We start from the raw sequence: 12,748 nt of genomic DNA on the forward strand, positions 1-12,748 counted from the left end.
TTGATAAATTTGTAAATAATTACGAAGCCATCTAGGACTTACACAAGAATATCCATTATCTTTAGATAAAGCAAACTTGGTACAGTGGTTAATCTAGCCAGGAATGGCTGACCTATTAAATATCACAATTGCATTAGTGACTGCTTATCCAGAAGGTCACTAAAGAAAATGACCAAATACACAAAAATTTAGATGTCTTTGACCAGAAGAGTGGTGGTACTGATATAATCTCTGGGTGTTTTGCTCCCTTAGATCCTAAACGGTTTGCAGTAAGTGGTCAAACAGTAAGTTGTTTGTCCGATGTTCTGCTGTAACAAAGAAATTTCCTGCAAGGGATTGATAAAGTATATGGCTATCTATCTATGAAATAAGCAGGCATTTAAATAAATAGGCATTTTACCATAATTTCATTAAACATCCCAATTCCAACAACTGGCAATAACATGCGTTCGTGCGTCCCCTTCAAGCTAGATTTTATTCTACCAGGAAGGCTTTACACAACATTTTCTAGTGTTTCTGTTATGACAATATGACAATTATGTTTTGTGTAACTAACTCTTCTGTGGTTTAACAAATCTGTGCTTAAACCATAATTCCCGACAGATCCTTTAATTGCACAAATCAAAATTTTAGAACCGTTTAATTCCCTGGTGAGAGATCCGTAACTGGCTTTAAGAGAGATCAACCTCCAGAAAGTGACTTAAATAAAGATTTAAGGAATTTTTCCACTTCTGAAAGAAGCTAGTGGTACCCCTTTCTTTTCTACTATTAGTTAAGAAATCTGTGTATTCTTACAACCGTACGTCGATAATCGGGAAGGGTTTTTCTTTCTATTAGAAGTAGAGTACTACTATAGTAGCACTGTCCCGCTGTCTATATTTTTAGGGCCCGGTGTGAGGCACCAGAATCAAATCTTGTGATTATAATTTGCACGCAAAAAAGAATAAGAATGTGCTAATACGCTAATTCAAATCTCCAGTTGGAAGAACTGTAATTGACAGCGTTGGAAATAAGTTGGAAAAAAATTATTTTTAACACTGTACGTGAGTAAATTTAGTGAGTGTAGCTTATCTCCAATTAAGGTAAATCACTTTCGGTTTATCCTAATTAAGGGATATCCTTGTTAAATTCTTCTACCGCAATCCTAAGAATCTCTGCCTTATCTTAATGATTGTTGCTGCTTATGTACAATTAACTCTGCTTTTGTGTCTGTGTTATACTATTACTTAACCTTTAGTGTCGTTACTTAACTGTATACCTGCAGTTGGGTGCGTTCATCAAATTATTCATAGTTACTGTTAAACAAGGTAGGCAAAAATTCAAGTCATTGTCTGTCCATCCCACTACTAATAATTATTTAGGTGTCTCAGCCTATCCTTGCACTTGACCCATGAGTACGCTACATGAGTTAGCTCTAAAGAAGCTGGCAAAACATTAACAAACCTCAAATAATGGGCAGAACTTCCGAGTGTGTTAAACCTTGACATTTAGTCTTTACCCATGGAGTTTGGGGAGCCCTTGGGAACCCTCACTCCAAATCCCTCATCAGGCTAAAGAGCCTGAACCCTCGCAAACTACACAGGTCCATGAGCCTCTTCTTTCTCCCCCTTAAAAGCCTAACTAGAACTCTCCATATTACATACTCCAGGCCACCATTCGTGCACCTGACAAGCCTCTTGGCATACCAAGCATAATTAAGGATGTCCCCCGCTGTCAAATCTGGCCCCAAACCAAGCTGCTGACACAATGAGACACCTGCCTATCTTTGTTAACCAACAACACTGGGTCAGACGTATATATTGTTGTAGATGGCAATCGAGCTTGAGAATGCCAATGTCCAAGATGTAGTGTTGGCCGTGTGGACGGACAAATCAGCAACTAACCGGGAATTCTTTGATACACTAGACATAGACAACTCTAATGATTGGCTAGTGGCAAGCTCTTGTGTCCTTTGAGCTGTTGGGTGTCACAATTTTTTTTTTTATGGCATATGTGCCTTGAAGTTGCATTGGAACGGAAAAGAGTCAATGCACTCCCGTTTCCGTTTTCCCTGGGTTACCACATGCCATGTATATTTGCAGTGATATCCTGGTCAGACAAGGTGTTTATGTACCATCAATAATGTGCTCTTGTCACACACTGGAGTTTTGGATCACTTTGACTGCCACAACCATGAAATCAGAGATCAGAATCATTGAGATCAGGACAAACTATTCCTGAAGCATGTCTAATTGTTAATGAGCATGATGTGTGGTCCCTGCAAAAACCAAAAGATGTGTCCATTTATCTAAACATACAGCCAGGCTAATGCCTAAATAATTCACAGGCTATATTTCAGTCGTCACCTACTTTCTTCTATATAGGCCTTTCCCTAGAGGCCTCCTGTTTGATGGAACTGCAGGCCAGATTAGCCTATCTGCTAGTCCAAAATGACACCTCAGGGTACATAATGAATTGCAAAGCAACTGCTCTGGATTTGCTAATCAGTACAAAGTTTTATGACCTTCCCAGTCATAGGGCCTATTCCCCCACCATTGCCAACACCTAAACCAAAAGTAGTATACACAAAACCCTCGAAAGCTGTCATGATATTCTCAACCTTGATCAATCAGATCATTGATTTGCATGGCAAGTTGATTTATCCCACAGTGAACAAATGACACTGCAAACCATAAATGTCTTATTTCTCAGTTCCACTTCTAAAACAACTTTGACCTTGCCACGGTTAGAGTTAAAGGACAAACCATAACCTGAATTCACGTGCTCAGCGAAGCCAATGCATTGCAAACTACAACCCCAAATCAGAAAAAGTTGGGACGGTATGGAAAATGCAAATAAAATAAAAATGCAGTGTTCCTTACATTTACATTGACTTTTATTTAATTGCAGACAGTTTGAACCCAAGATATTTTGTTTTGTCTGCTCAACTTCATTTCATCTGTTAATACACATACCTTCATTCCTGCATTTCAGGTCTGCAACACATTCCAAAAAAAGTTGGAACTGGGGCAATTTAGGGCTAGTAATGTAAAAAAATATATATACAGTGTATCACAAAAGTGAGTACACCCCTCACATTTCTGCAAATATTTCATTATATCTTTTCATGGGACAACACTATAGACATGAAACTTGGATATAACTTAGAGTAGTCAGTGTACAGCTTGTATAGCAGTGTAGATTTACTGTCTTCTGAAAATAACTCAACACACAGCCATTAATGTCTAAATAGCTGGCAACATAAGTGAGTACACCCCACAGTGAACATGTCCAAATTGTGCCCAAATGTGTCGTTGTCCCTCCCTGGTGTCATGTGTCAAGGTCCCAGGTGTAAATGGGGAGCAGGGCTGTTAAATTTGGTGTTTTGGGTACAATTCTCTCATACTGGCCACTGGATATTCAACATGGCACCTCATGGCAAAGAACTCTCTGAGGATGTGAGAAATAGAATTGTTGCTCTCCACAAAGATGGCCTGGGCTATAAGAAGATTGCTAACACCCTGAAACTGAGCTACAGCATGGTGGCCAAGGTCATACAGCGGTTTTCCAGGACAGGTTCCACTCGGAAAAGGCTTCACCAGGGTCGACCAAAGAAGTTGAGTCCACGTGTTCGGCGTCATATCCAGAGGTTGGCTTTAAAAAATAGACACATGAGTGCTGCCAGCATTGCTGCAGAGGTTGAAGACGTGGGAGGTCAGCCTGTCAGTGCTCAGACCATACACCGCACACTGCATCAACTCAGTCTGCATGGTCATCATCCCAGAAGGAAGCTGACGCACAAGAAAGCCAGCAAACAGTTTGCTGAAGACAAGCAGTCCAAGAACCTGGATTACGGGAATGCCCTGTGGTCTGACGAGACCAAGATAAACTTGTTTGGCTCAGATGGTGTCCAGCATGTGTGGCGGCGCCCTGGTGAGAAGTACCAAGACAACTGTATCTTGCCTACAGTCAAGCATGGTGGTGGTAGCATCATGGTCTTGGGCTGCATGAGTGTTGCTGGCACTGGGGAGCTGCAGTTCATTGAGGGAAACATGAGTTTGTCAGAATGTCACATGTACTGTGACATTCTGAAACAGAGCATGATCCCCTCCCTTCGAAAACTGAAAACTTTTTCCAACAGGATAACGACCTCAAACACAACCTCCAAGATGATAACTGCCTTGCTGAGGAAGCTAAAGGTAAAGGTGATGGACTAAACCCAATTGAGCACCTGTGGCGCATCCTCAAGTGGAAGGTGGAGGAGTTCAAGGTGTCTAACATCCACCAGCTCCGTGATGTCATCATGGAGGAGTGGAAGAGGATTCCAGTAGCAACCTGTGCAGCTCTGGTGAATTCCATGCCCAGGAGGGTTAAGGCAGTGCTGGATAATAATGGTGGTCACACAAAATATTGACACTTTGGGCACAATTTGGACATGTTCACTGTGGGGTGTACTCACTTATGTTGCCAGCCATTTAGACATTAATGGCTGTGTGTTGAGTTATTTTCAGAAGACAGTAAATCTACACTGCTATACAAGTTGTACACTGACTACTCTAAGTTATATCCAAGTTTCATGTCTATAGTGTCGTCCCATGAAAAGATATAATAAAATATTTGCAGAAATGTGAGGGGTGTACTCACTTTTGTGATACACTGTATATTGATGTGATAGAGAACTTGGAGCAACATATTCTGCCTTCAAGATGTCATCTTTTCCAGGGATGTCCATGCATTTTTCAACAAGACAATGCAAAACCACATGCTGCACACATTACAAAGGGCATGGCTGTGGAAGAAGAGGGTACGGGTACTGGACTGGCCTTCCTGCAGTCCTGACCTGTCTCCAATAGAGAATGTGTGAAGAATTTTAAAACAAAAAATGCAACAACGACGACCCTGTACCGTTGCACATCTTAAGACGTGTTTGCAGGAAGAATGGGACAAAATAAAACCTGAAACACTAAATCGCTTGGTATCAAAAACATGAAATATCTCAGGTTCATTCTGTCTGTAATGAAATAAAAGTCAAAGTAAATGTAGGAAACTTAGGAATGTAGGAAACTAAATATTGGGCCTCTTGTTTAATCAAGAAATATCACTTAACAACTTAATAATATGAGAGGCAGAGGGGCGGGAGAACACATTTAGCTTCTTTACTTCACATTTATGGACTACAATAACACTGATACAGTATGGTGCTCCGTACAGCTCAAAACGCGTTTCCTATAATACATAACATATTCCTCCTCTTTTACTTTCAATGGTCTCTTAATTATATTACAGCTACTGCATTACTGTCAATTTCTTTCAATTATGCTAATTTGTTGTATCTTTTTTTTGTAACAAATACCAGCAACAATAATACAACAGTATAACAATATAACAGTAACAACATTGTGTAAAAGAGGGTAGACTGCCTCATTTCCTGGGCTCAACACTGGGGTTTATTCTGCCTCAACTCCATGGGTTTGCCTCTAAACTAAACATTCAGTCTGTCTGGAGGTTGTCTTATTCTGGATGGCTAACGGCGACCGGTAGGTTCTGAGCTTGTTTCATTGTCTGAACAAATCTCTCAGCTAACCCTTTCGTAGCTGGGGTGATACAGAGCTGATCTTATGTGCTTGATTCCATTGGTATTTAAGAAAGTTTGGAATTCTTCTTATACCAATTGTGGCCCATTATCGCTAAAAAGTTGTTCTGGCAACCCAAAACGACTAAAAATTGATCTAAGCTCTTCAATAGTTCTTTCCGATGTCGTACTCTTCATGACTGCAACTTCTGGCCATTTTCTGTGAGCATCTACAACAACAAGAAACATTTGATTTTCAAAGGGACCAGCAAAGTCTATATGAAATCTTTGCCATGGCTCAGCTGGAAATTCCCATTGGTGTAGAGGTGCAACTTGTGGCATGTTTCTTTGTTTCTGACAAGATGAACAAGCCTTAGCTTTCTCCTCGATTGGCTGCATCTAACCCTGGCCACCAGAAGTAGCTGCAGGCAATCTCCTTCATTCTTACAACACCACAGTGCCCTGAGTGTTGCTCTTCTAAAATCTGGCACCTCAGACGTGGCTGTATTACAACTCCATGGCCCCATAGCAAACAACCAGATTGGACAGTTAGCTCATTTCATCTGATCAATTGAGGCTTTAGAGTCATTTCTCCTCTCCCTCCACAAGAGACAATATCCAACACCTCGGACAAGACTTGGACAAGGATCAGTTCTTGTGAACTTTCTTACTTGTGTGCAGGTCACCGGAGTGTTTGCTACCTCTCGGAAGACTGTTTATATTTGATGTCATACTGATAAGCAGACAACAGTAAAGCCCATCGTTGCATACGACTTGCTGCAAGTGAAGGAATACCAGCTTGACTACCACTCCGTAAGGTGATGCGTCGCGTGCTAATTAAATTGGCAATGAAGGGTTGAAATGTGTTAAAGCCTCTGACTGTGTTAGACCTGTCAGTCCATTTCCACGGCCTTGACTTGCCTAACAATTCATGCCAAGTTAGTTATAAACTTTGTGTAATACAGTACATCAACAGTTTAAAAAAAGATGTCAGGTGGCTTACATTTTGTGGCGATGGTGCATCCAGTACTGCTTTCACTTTTGACAGTGCTTTGTGGAGTTCAGCACTGTCAATCACATGACCCAGGTACTTTACTGATGAACGGAAGAATTCACATTTATCCTTCTTAACACGAAGGCCATACTCCTCTAGCCTTTGCAGCGTAGCATCAAGGTTTCTAAGATGATCGCTGTCATTCACACCTGTGATCAACAGGTCGTCCACATAGCACTGTACCCCTGTCAACCCACTCAGAATTTGGTCCATCGCAGTCGACATGCATTTGCAGATAGGTCTGACACAGATCTATCTTACTGAATTTCTGACCCCCAGAAAGGCCTGAAAATAGATCATCAATCAGTGGTAGTGGGTATCTTTCAGTGGCTAAAACTGGATTTACTGTAACCTTAAAAATCTTCACATAGTCTAATTGAGCTTCTTTCTTTAAGACTGGAACAATGGGAGTAGCCCAGTCACTCACAATCACTGGTTTTAGTACTCCAGTTTCAACAAGACGGTTTAGCTTGCTTCGACCTTGGGTTTAATAGCATATGGAACTGGTCTTGCCTTTAGAAATTTTGGTTTACAGTCTGGCTTTACTCCAAGTTTCACTGTAATGTCCTTCATACTACCCAGTTTATTTTCAAATACCTTTGCATGTTTCTTTAAAATGCTTGGAAGTGTTGCTCCATCTTTTGCAATCATGTGCACTTCTTGCCTGTTCAGTTTGATTTTTTCAAGCCATGTCTGTGCTAATAAAGCTGGATGGCTCCACCATCACATCCACGACTCCTTTAACTCGTGCAATTTCACAAGTGTATGTTTTTTAGGCCAGCCTAGTAGCTTTAGGTTAAGCTAGCTTAAGCTTCTCTTGGTGAACCACCTCTGAAACAAGTGATACTGCAGCACCCGTGTCCAATTGCATCTGTACTGGTTTTCCATCCAGCAATGGTGTCACCCAGTAGCCTTCTGTATTTCCTGATACTGACATCACATGCAAATATTCATCATCAGATTCACCACTTTGTTTGTCTGATGTGTGTTCCATTAAATTTATTTGTTTCTTTTTATGTTTTCTGAAACGTGCTTGTCTGTTCTCTGTGTTTTGTTTGGGGCTGTCTTTTTATTTTTGCAGGCCCGTTCAATGTGACCTTTTAACCCACAACTTCTACAATCCATGTCTTTACACCAGCGTTCTTGTGCTTGATGACCACTTCTCCCACAACGGTAGCATGGTTTACTTTGTTTGGGCTTTTGTTTTTTAGTTTGTACCTTGTGTACCTGAGATGATGCACTTAGCTGTTGTGCTTCTTTGGCTGCCATTTTCATGGATGTAATGTTCAATAGATCATTACTCATAATGTAAATATTTTTATATATTTTTTTACTCATAAATAAAAAGTTATTTGTTTTTTTTTTACATCAAAGTTACACACTAAAAGAGAAATGCACTTTGATTCAATGAAGTCTAGGTGTTTGATTATTTTATTGTTAATGATCTCGGGAAACGTGGAATTAAATCCCGGACCAGATGCTTGTTTATCTTTTGATACACCTGCTGATTTTAAATCAAGAAATGGTCTTGGTTTTATTCACTTGAATGTTCGGAGTTCATTGGCAAAAATGGATATGGTTCGTATTTGGGCACATTCCACTGATGCTGATGTTATTGTACTGTCTGAATCATGGCTAACTAAATCTATACTGAACAAGGAGGTTTCTATCAATGGTTATAATATTTACAGAATTGATAGACCAAAAAGAGGTGGTGGTGTTGCCATCTATGTAAAATCAAAGTTTCAGTCAAAGATGCTTTTTTCCAAGGTGACAAAACAGTTTGAATTTCTAGCGGTGGATTTACAAATTTCGGATACTTAACATATCACTGTAGTTGGTTGTTATAGAACTCCATCAGCTACCAGTAAAGCTCTTTCAGCTTTGATACAGCTCATCGTTGGACTAAATGCAAAGGACCTTATAATTATGGGTGATCTAAATTGGAACTGGCTGTTGCCTGTTTCGGATGAATTTAAAGCTCATTGTAATGCTTTGAATCTATTTCAGTTGGTTAGCAGTCCTACCAGACTTAACTCCAAAAATCCTAAAAAGGCATCATTAATTGATCTCATACTGACAAATGTTCCTCATAAATATACCAGTGCCTCTGTGTTTCCAAATGACATCAGTGCCACAGCAAGGAACATCAAGATTCCTAAAGCTAAACCTTGTATTATCATGAAACGAGATATGAAGCATTTTTCTGAACAAGGTTTCATTCATGACTTATATCATGTAAACTGGAATAGAATTTATGCAATTCCTGATGTGGAACATGCTTGGAATTTTTTCTATGACAGCTTTTCCAAAATAGTTGATAGGCATGCTCCTTTCAAAAAATTCAGGGTAAAAGGTCGTAACAATGCTTGGTTTACATCTGAGCTTTCAAATTTGCTTCATGAACGCAATATGGCATGGGCCAAAGCACGGAAAACAGGTTCTAGCTCTGACTGGCTCAGTTTTAGGAAGCTTCGTAATTCTACAACAGTGGCAATAAGGAATGCAAAAGCTCAGCATTTTTTATCTGAAACATCAAAAAACCTAAATAACCCTTTGAAGTTTTGGAAGACTATTAAGTCAATAAATGGAGATATACAGTGTATCACAAAAGTGAGTACACCCCTCACATTTCTGCAAATATTTCATTATATCTTTTCATGGGACAACACTATAGACATGAAACTTGGATATAACTTAGAGTAGTCAGTGTACAGCTTGTATAGCAGTGTAGATTTACTGTCTTCTGAAAATAACTCAACACACGGCCATTAATGTCTAAATAGCTGGCAACATAAGTGAGTACACCCCACAGTGAACATGTCCAAATTGTGCCCAAATGTGTCGTTGTCCCTCCCTGGTGTCATGTGTCAAGGTCCCAGGTGTAAATGGGGAGCAGGGCTGTTAAATTTGGTGTTTTGGGTACAATTCTCTCATACTGGCCACTGGATATTCAACATGGCACCTCATGGCAAAGAACTCTCTGAGGATGTGAGAAATAGAATTGTTGCTCTCCACAAAGATGGCCTGGGCTTTAAGAAGATTGCTAACACCCTGAAACTGAGCTACAGCATGGTGGCCAAGGTCATACAGCGGTTTTCCAGGACAGGTTCCACTCGGAACAGGCTTCGCCAGGGTCGACCAAAGAAGTTGAGTCCATGTGTTCGGCGTCATATCCAGAGGTTGGCTTTAAAAAATAGACACATGAGTGCTGCCAGCATTGCTGCAGAGGTTGAAGACGTGGGAGGTCAGCCTGTCAGTGCTCAGACCATACGCCGCACACTGCATCAACTCGGTCTGCATGGTCGTCATCCCAGAAGGAAGCTGACGCACAAGAAAGCCAGCAAACAGTTTGCTGAAGACAAGCAGTCCAAGAACATGGATTACTGGAATGCCCTGTGGTCTGACGAGACCAAGATAAACTTGTTTGGCTCAGATGGTGTCCAGCATGTGTGGCGGCGCCCTGGTGAGAAGTACCAAGACAACTGTATCTTGCCTACAGTCAAGCATGGTGGTGGTAGCATCATGGTCTTGGGCTGCATGAGTGTTGCTGGCACTGGGGAGCTGCAGTTCATTGAGGGAAACATGAATTCCAACATGTACTGTGACATTCTGAAACAGAGCATGATCCCCTCCCTTCAAAAACTGGGCCTCATGGCAGTTTTCCAACAGGATAACGACCCCAAACACAACCTCCAAGATGACAACTGCCTTGCTGAGGAAGCTGAAGGTAAAGGTGATGGACTAAACCCAATTGAGCACCTGTGGCGCATCCTCAAGTGGAAGGTGGAGGAGTTCAAGGTGTCTAACATCCACCAGCTCCGTGATGTCATCATGGAGGAGTGGAAGAGGATTCCAGTAGCAACCTGTGCAGCTCTGGTGAATTCCATGCCCAGGAGGGTTAAGGCAGTGCTGGATAATAATGGTGGTCACACAAAATATTGACACTGGGCACAATTTGGACATGTTCACTGTGGGGTGTACTCACTTATGTTGCCAGCCATTTAGACATTAATGGCTGTGTGTTGAGTTATTTTCAGAAGACAGTAAATCTACACTGCTATACAAGTTGTACACTGACTACTCTAAGTTATATCCAAGTTTCATGTCTATAGTGTTGTCCCATGAAAAGATATAATGAAATATTTGCAGAAATGTGAGCAGTGTACTCACTTTTGTGATACACTGTAAGTCACTCAGAGCTTCCAGCTTGTATCATGAAGGACTCTCAAGTTATCTCCGATAGGTCTGAGATGCTTGATTGCTTCAATAGCAATTTTATTGCCTCAAGTTCCATTTTTGAATCTCTCAGTGTTCCACAGAATAAAGTTTCTTCTGTTTGTCCTAACAATCAGTTGTCAGTGGCACAACCTTTTTATTTCAATCCTGTAACAGTTTTAGAGGTATTCAACGCTATTAAAGATTTAGATGCCAGAAAATCTGCAGGTCCTGATCAATTGGAGGCTTTTTTCTTAAAGTTAGCTGTTGATTTTATCACACCGCCTTTAACGTATATTTTTAATCTTTCCTTGAGCTCTAATCATATTCCTTTGATTTGGAAATCTGCTTATGTACTCCCCCTTTTCAAAGGTGGTGACCTTATGGATTTAAATAATTATAGGCCCATCTCTAAGTTGTCTGTATTAGTTAAGGTTCTGGAGTCCCTGGTCAGTGAACAATTGAAAGATTTTTTAATCACAAATAGTATTTTAACTAACTTACAATCCGGTTTTAGAAGAATGCACAGTACTACTACAGCAACTTTGAAAGTAGTAAATTATTTTATAGATTTTTTAGATAAAAAACAACAATGTGCCGCTCTCTTTATTGATTTGGCAAAAGCCTTTGATACAGTAGACCATGAAATCATGCTGAAAAGGCTTTTTGAGATTGGAATTTCTAAGCAAGCAATAGCATGGTTTAAGAATTACTTGTCCAACAGGTCTCAGTGTGTGCGTATGGAAGGTTTCTCTTCTACCTGTCTTAATGTAACTAGGGGTGTTCCTCAAGGCTCAATTCTAGGTCCACTACTATTCATAATATATATAAATAATTTGGATAAGAATGTACCACATGCTAAATTTCATTTTTATGCTGATGACACCGTATTATACTGTGCTGCTCCAGCAGTACAAAATGCTCTTGAAAAGCTTCAAGCAGCTTTTGATGTGGTTCAGTCCAATCTGTGTGACTTAAAACTTGTATTGAATGCTGAGAAGTCAAAACTAATGTTATTTTGTAATGCTAAGTCTAAATCGCAGATTCTTCCATCCATTGTTACTTTTCAAGGTGCTCAGATTGAGGTAGTGTCCCAGTATAAATACTTAGGTTTTATAATAGATGATGCGCTGACCTTTGCTCCCCATATCCACCAGCTGATAAAGAAATTAAAACTAAAGTTGGGTTTTTATTTTAGAATTAAATCATGTCTGTCTTTTGAGGCTAGAAAACGCCTTGTTGCTGCTTCATTTTTGTCTATCCTAGATTTTGGGGATGTAATTTATATGCATGCATCTTCACAGGTGTTGCATTTATTAGATTCGGTCTATCATGGGGCCTTACATTTCATCACAAATCTTGAAGCTCGTACCCATCATTGTGTTCTGTATGCCCGCGTTAGGTGGACTGCGTTGTCCTCCCGCAGACTTTATCATTGGTATACACTTGTGTATAAGGCAATTTTGGGTTTGCTACCATCTTATCTCCTGTTTTATATTGTAAACAGATCCACAGGGGGTTATTCGCTGCGCTCGGAAGATTTAATTTTATTAGAAATACCTAAAGTCCGTACTGAACTTGGTAAAAAATCATTTCAGTTTGCTGCTCCATCAGACTGGAACCAACTTCAGAATGGTTTGAAGCTGAAGGAGTTGGTCTCGTTGAATGTTTTTAAGACAAGACTAAAACATTACGTTCAGGAGGCATCTTGTTGTAAATGTTTTAATTCATAAGATACTTCTTAGCTGTTTTATGGTGTCTATTTTCTTAGCTGTTTTATGGTGTCTTTTTTGATAAAAATTGTAAAAACTGTTTTGTTTTATGTATTGTAACGGATGTGTGTTGCTGCCATTCTTGACCAGGTCTCTCTTGAAAAAGAGATTTTAAATCTCAATGAGATCATCCTGGTTAAATAAAGGTAAATA

The 12,748-nt window shown here is 40.1% G+C and overlaps 2 protein-coding genes across 7 annotated transcripts in view; both read right to left on the bottom strand.

The window, feature by feature from the left end:
• upb1 (ureidopropionase, beta) overlaps positions 1–12,748 on the bottom strand; it is a 118,061-nt gene that overhangs the window by 1,763 nt on the left and 103,550 nt on the right. The gene's annotated exons all lie outside the window — the stretch shown is intronic.
• On the bottom strand, positions 5,120–7,178 carry LOC134317518 (uncharacterized protein K02A2.6-like). Its single transcript, XM_062998217.1, is given in 6 exon segments — positions 5,120–5,577; positions 5,579–5,944; positions 5,946–6,053; positions 6,555–6,822; positions 6,824–7,079; positions 7,082–7,178. Coding segments are annotated over 6 exon segments (1,182 nt in total). The 3' UTR covers positions 5,120–5,490.

The sequence above is a fragment of the Trichomycterus rosablanca genome, chromosome 7 (assembly GCF_030014385.1).
Source record: "Trichomycterus rosablanca isolate fTriRos1 chromosome 7, fTriRos1.hap1, whole genome shotgun sequence".
NCBI classification, from domain to species: Eukaryota; Metazoa; Chordata; class Actinopteri; order Siluriformes; family Trichomycteridae; genus Trichomycterus; species Trichomycterus rosablanca.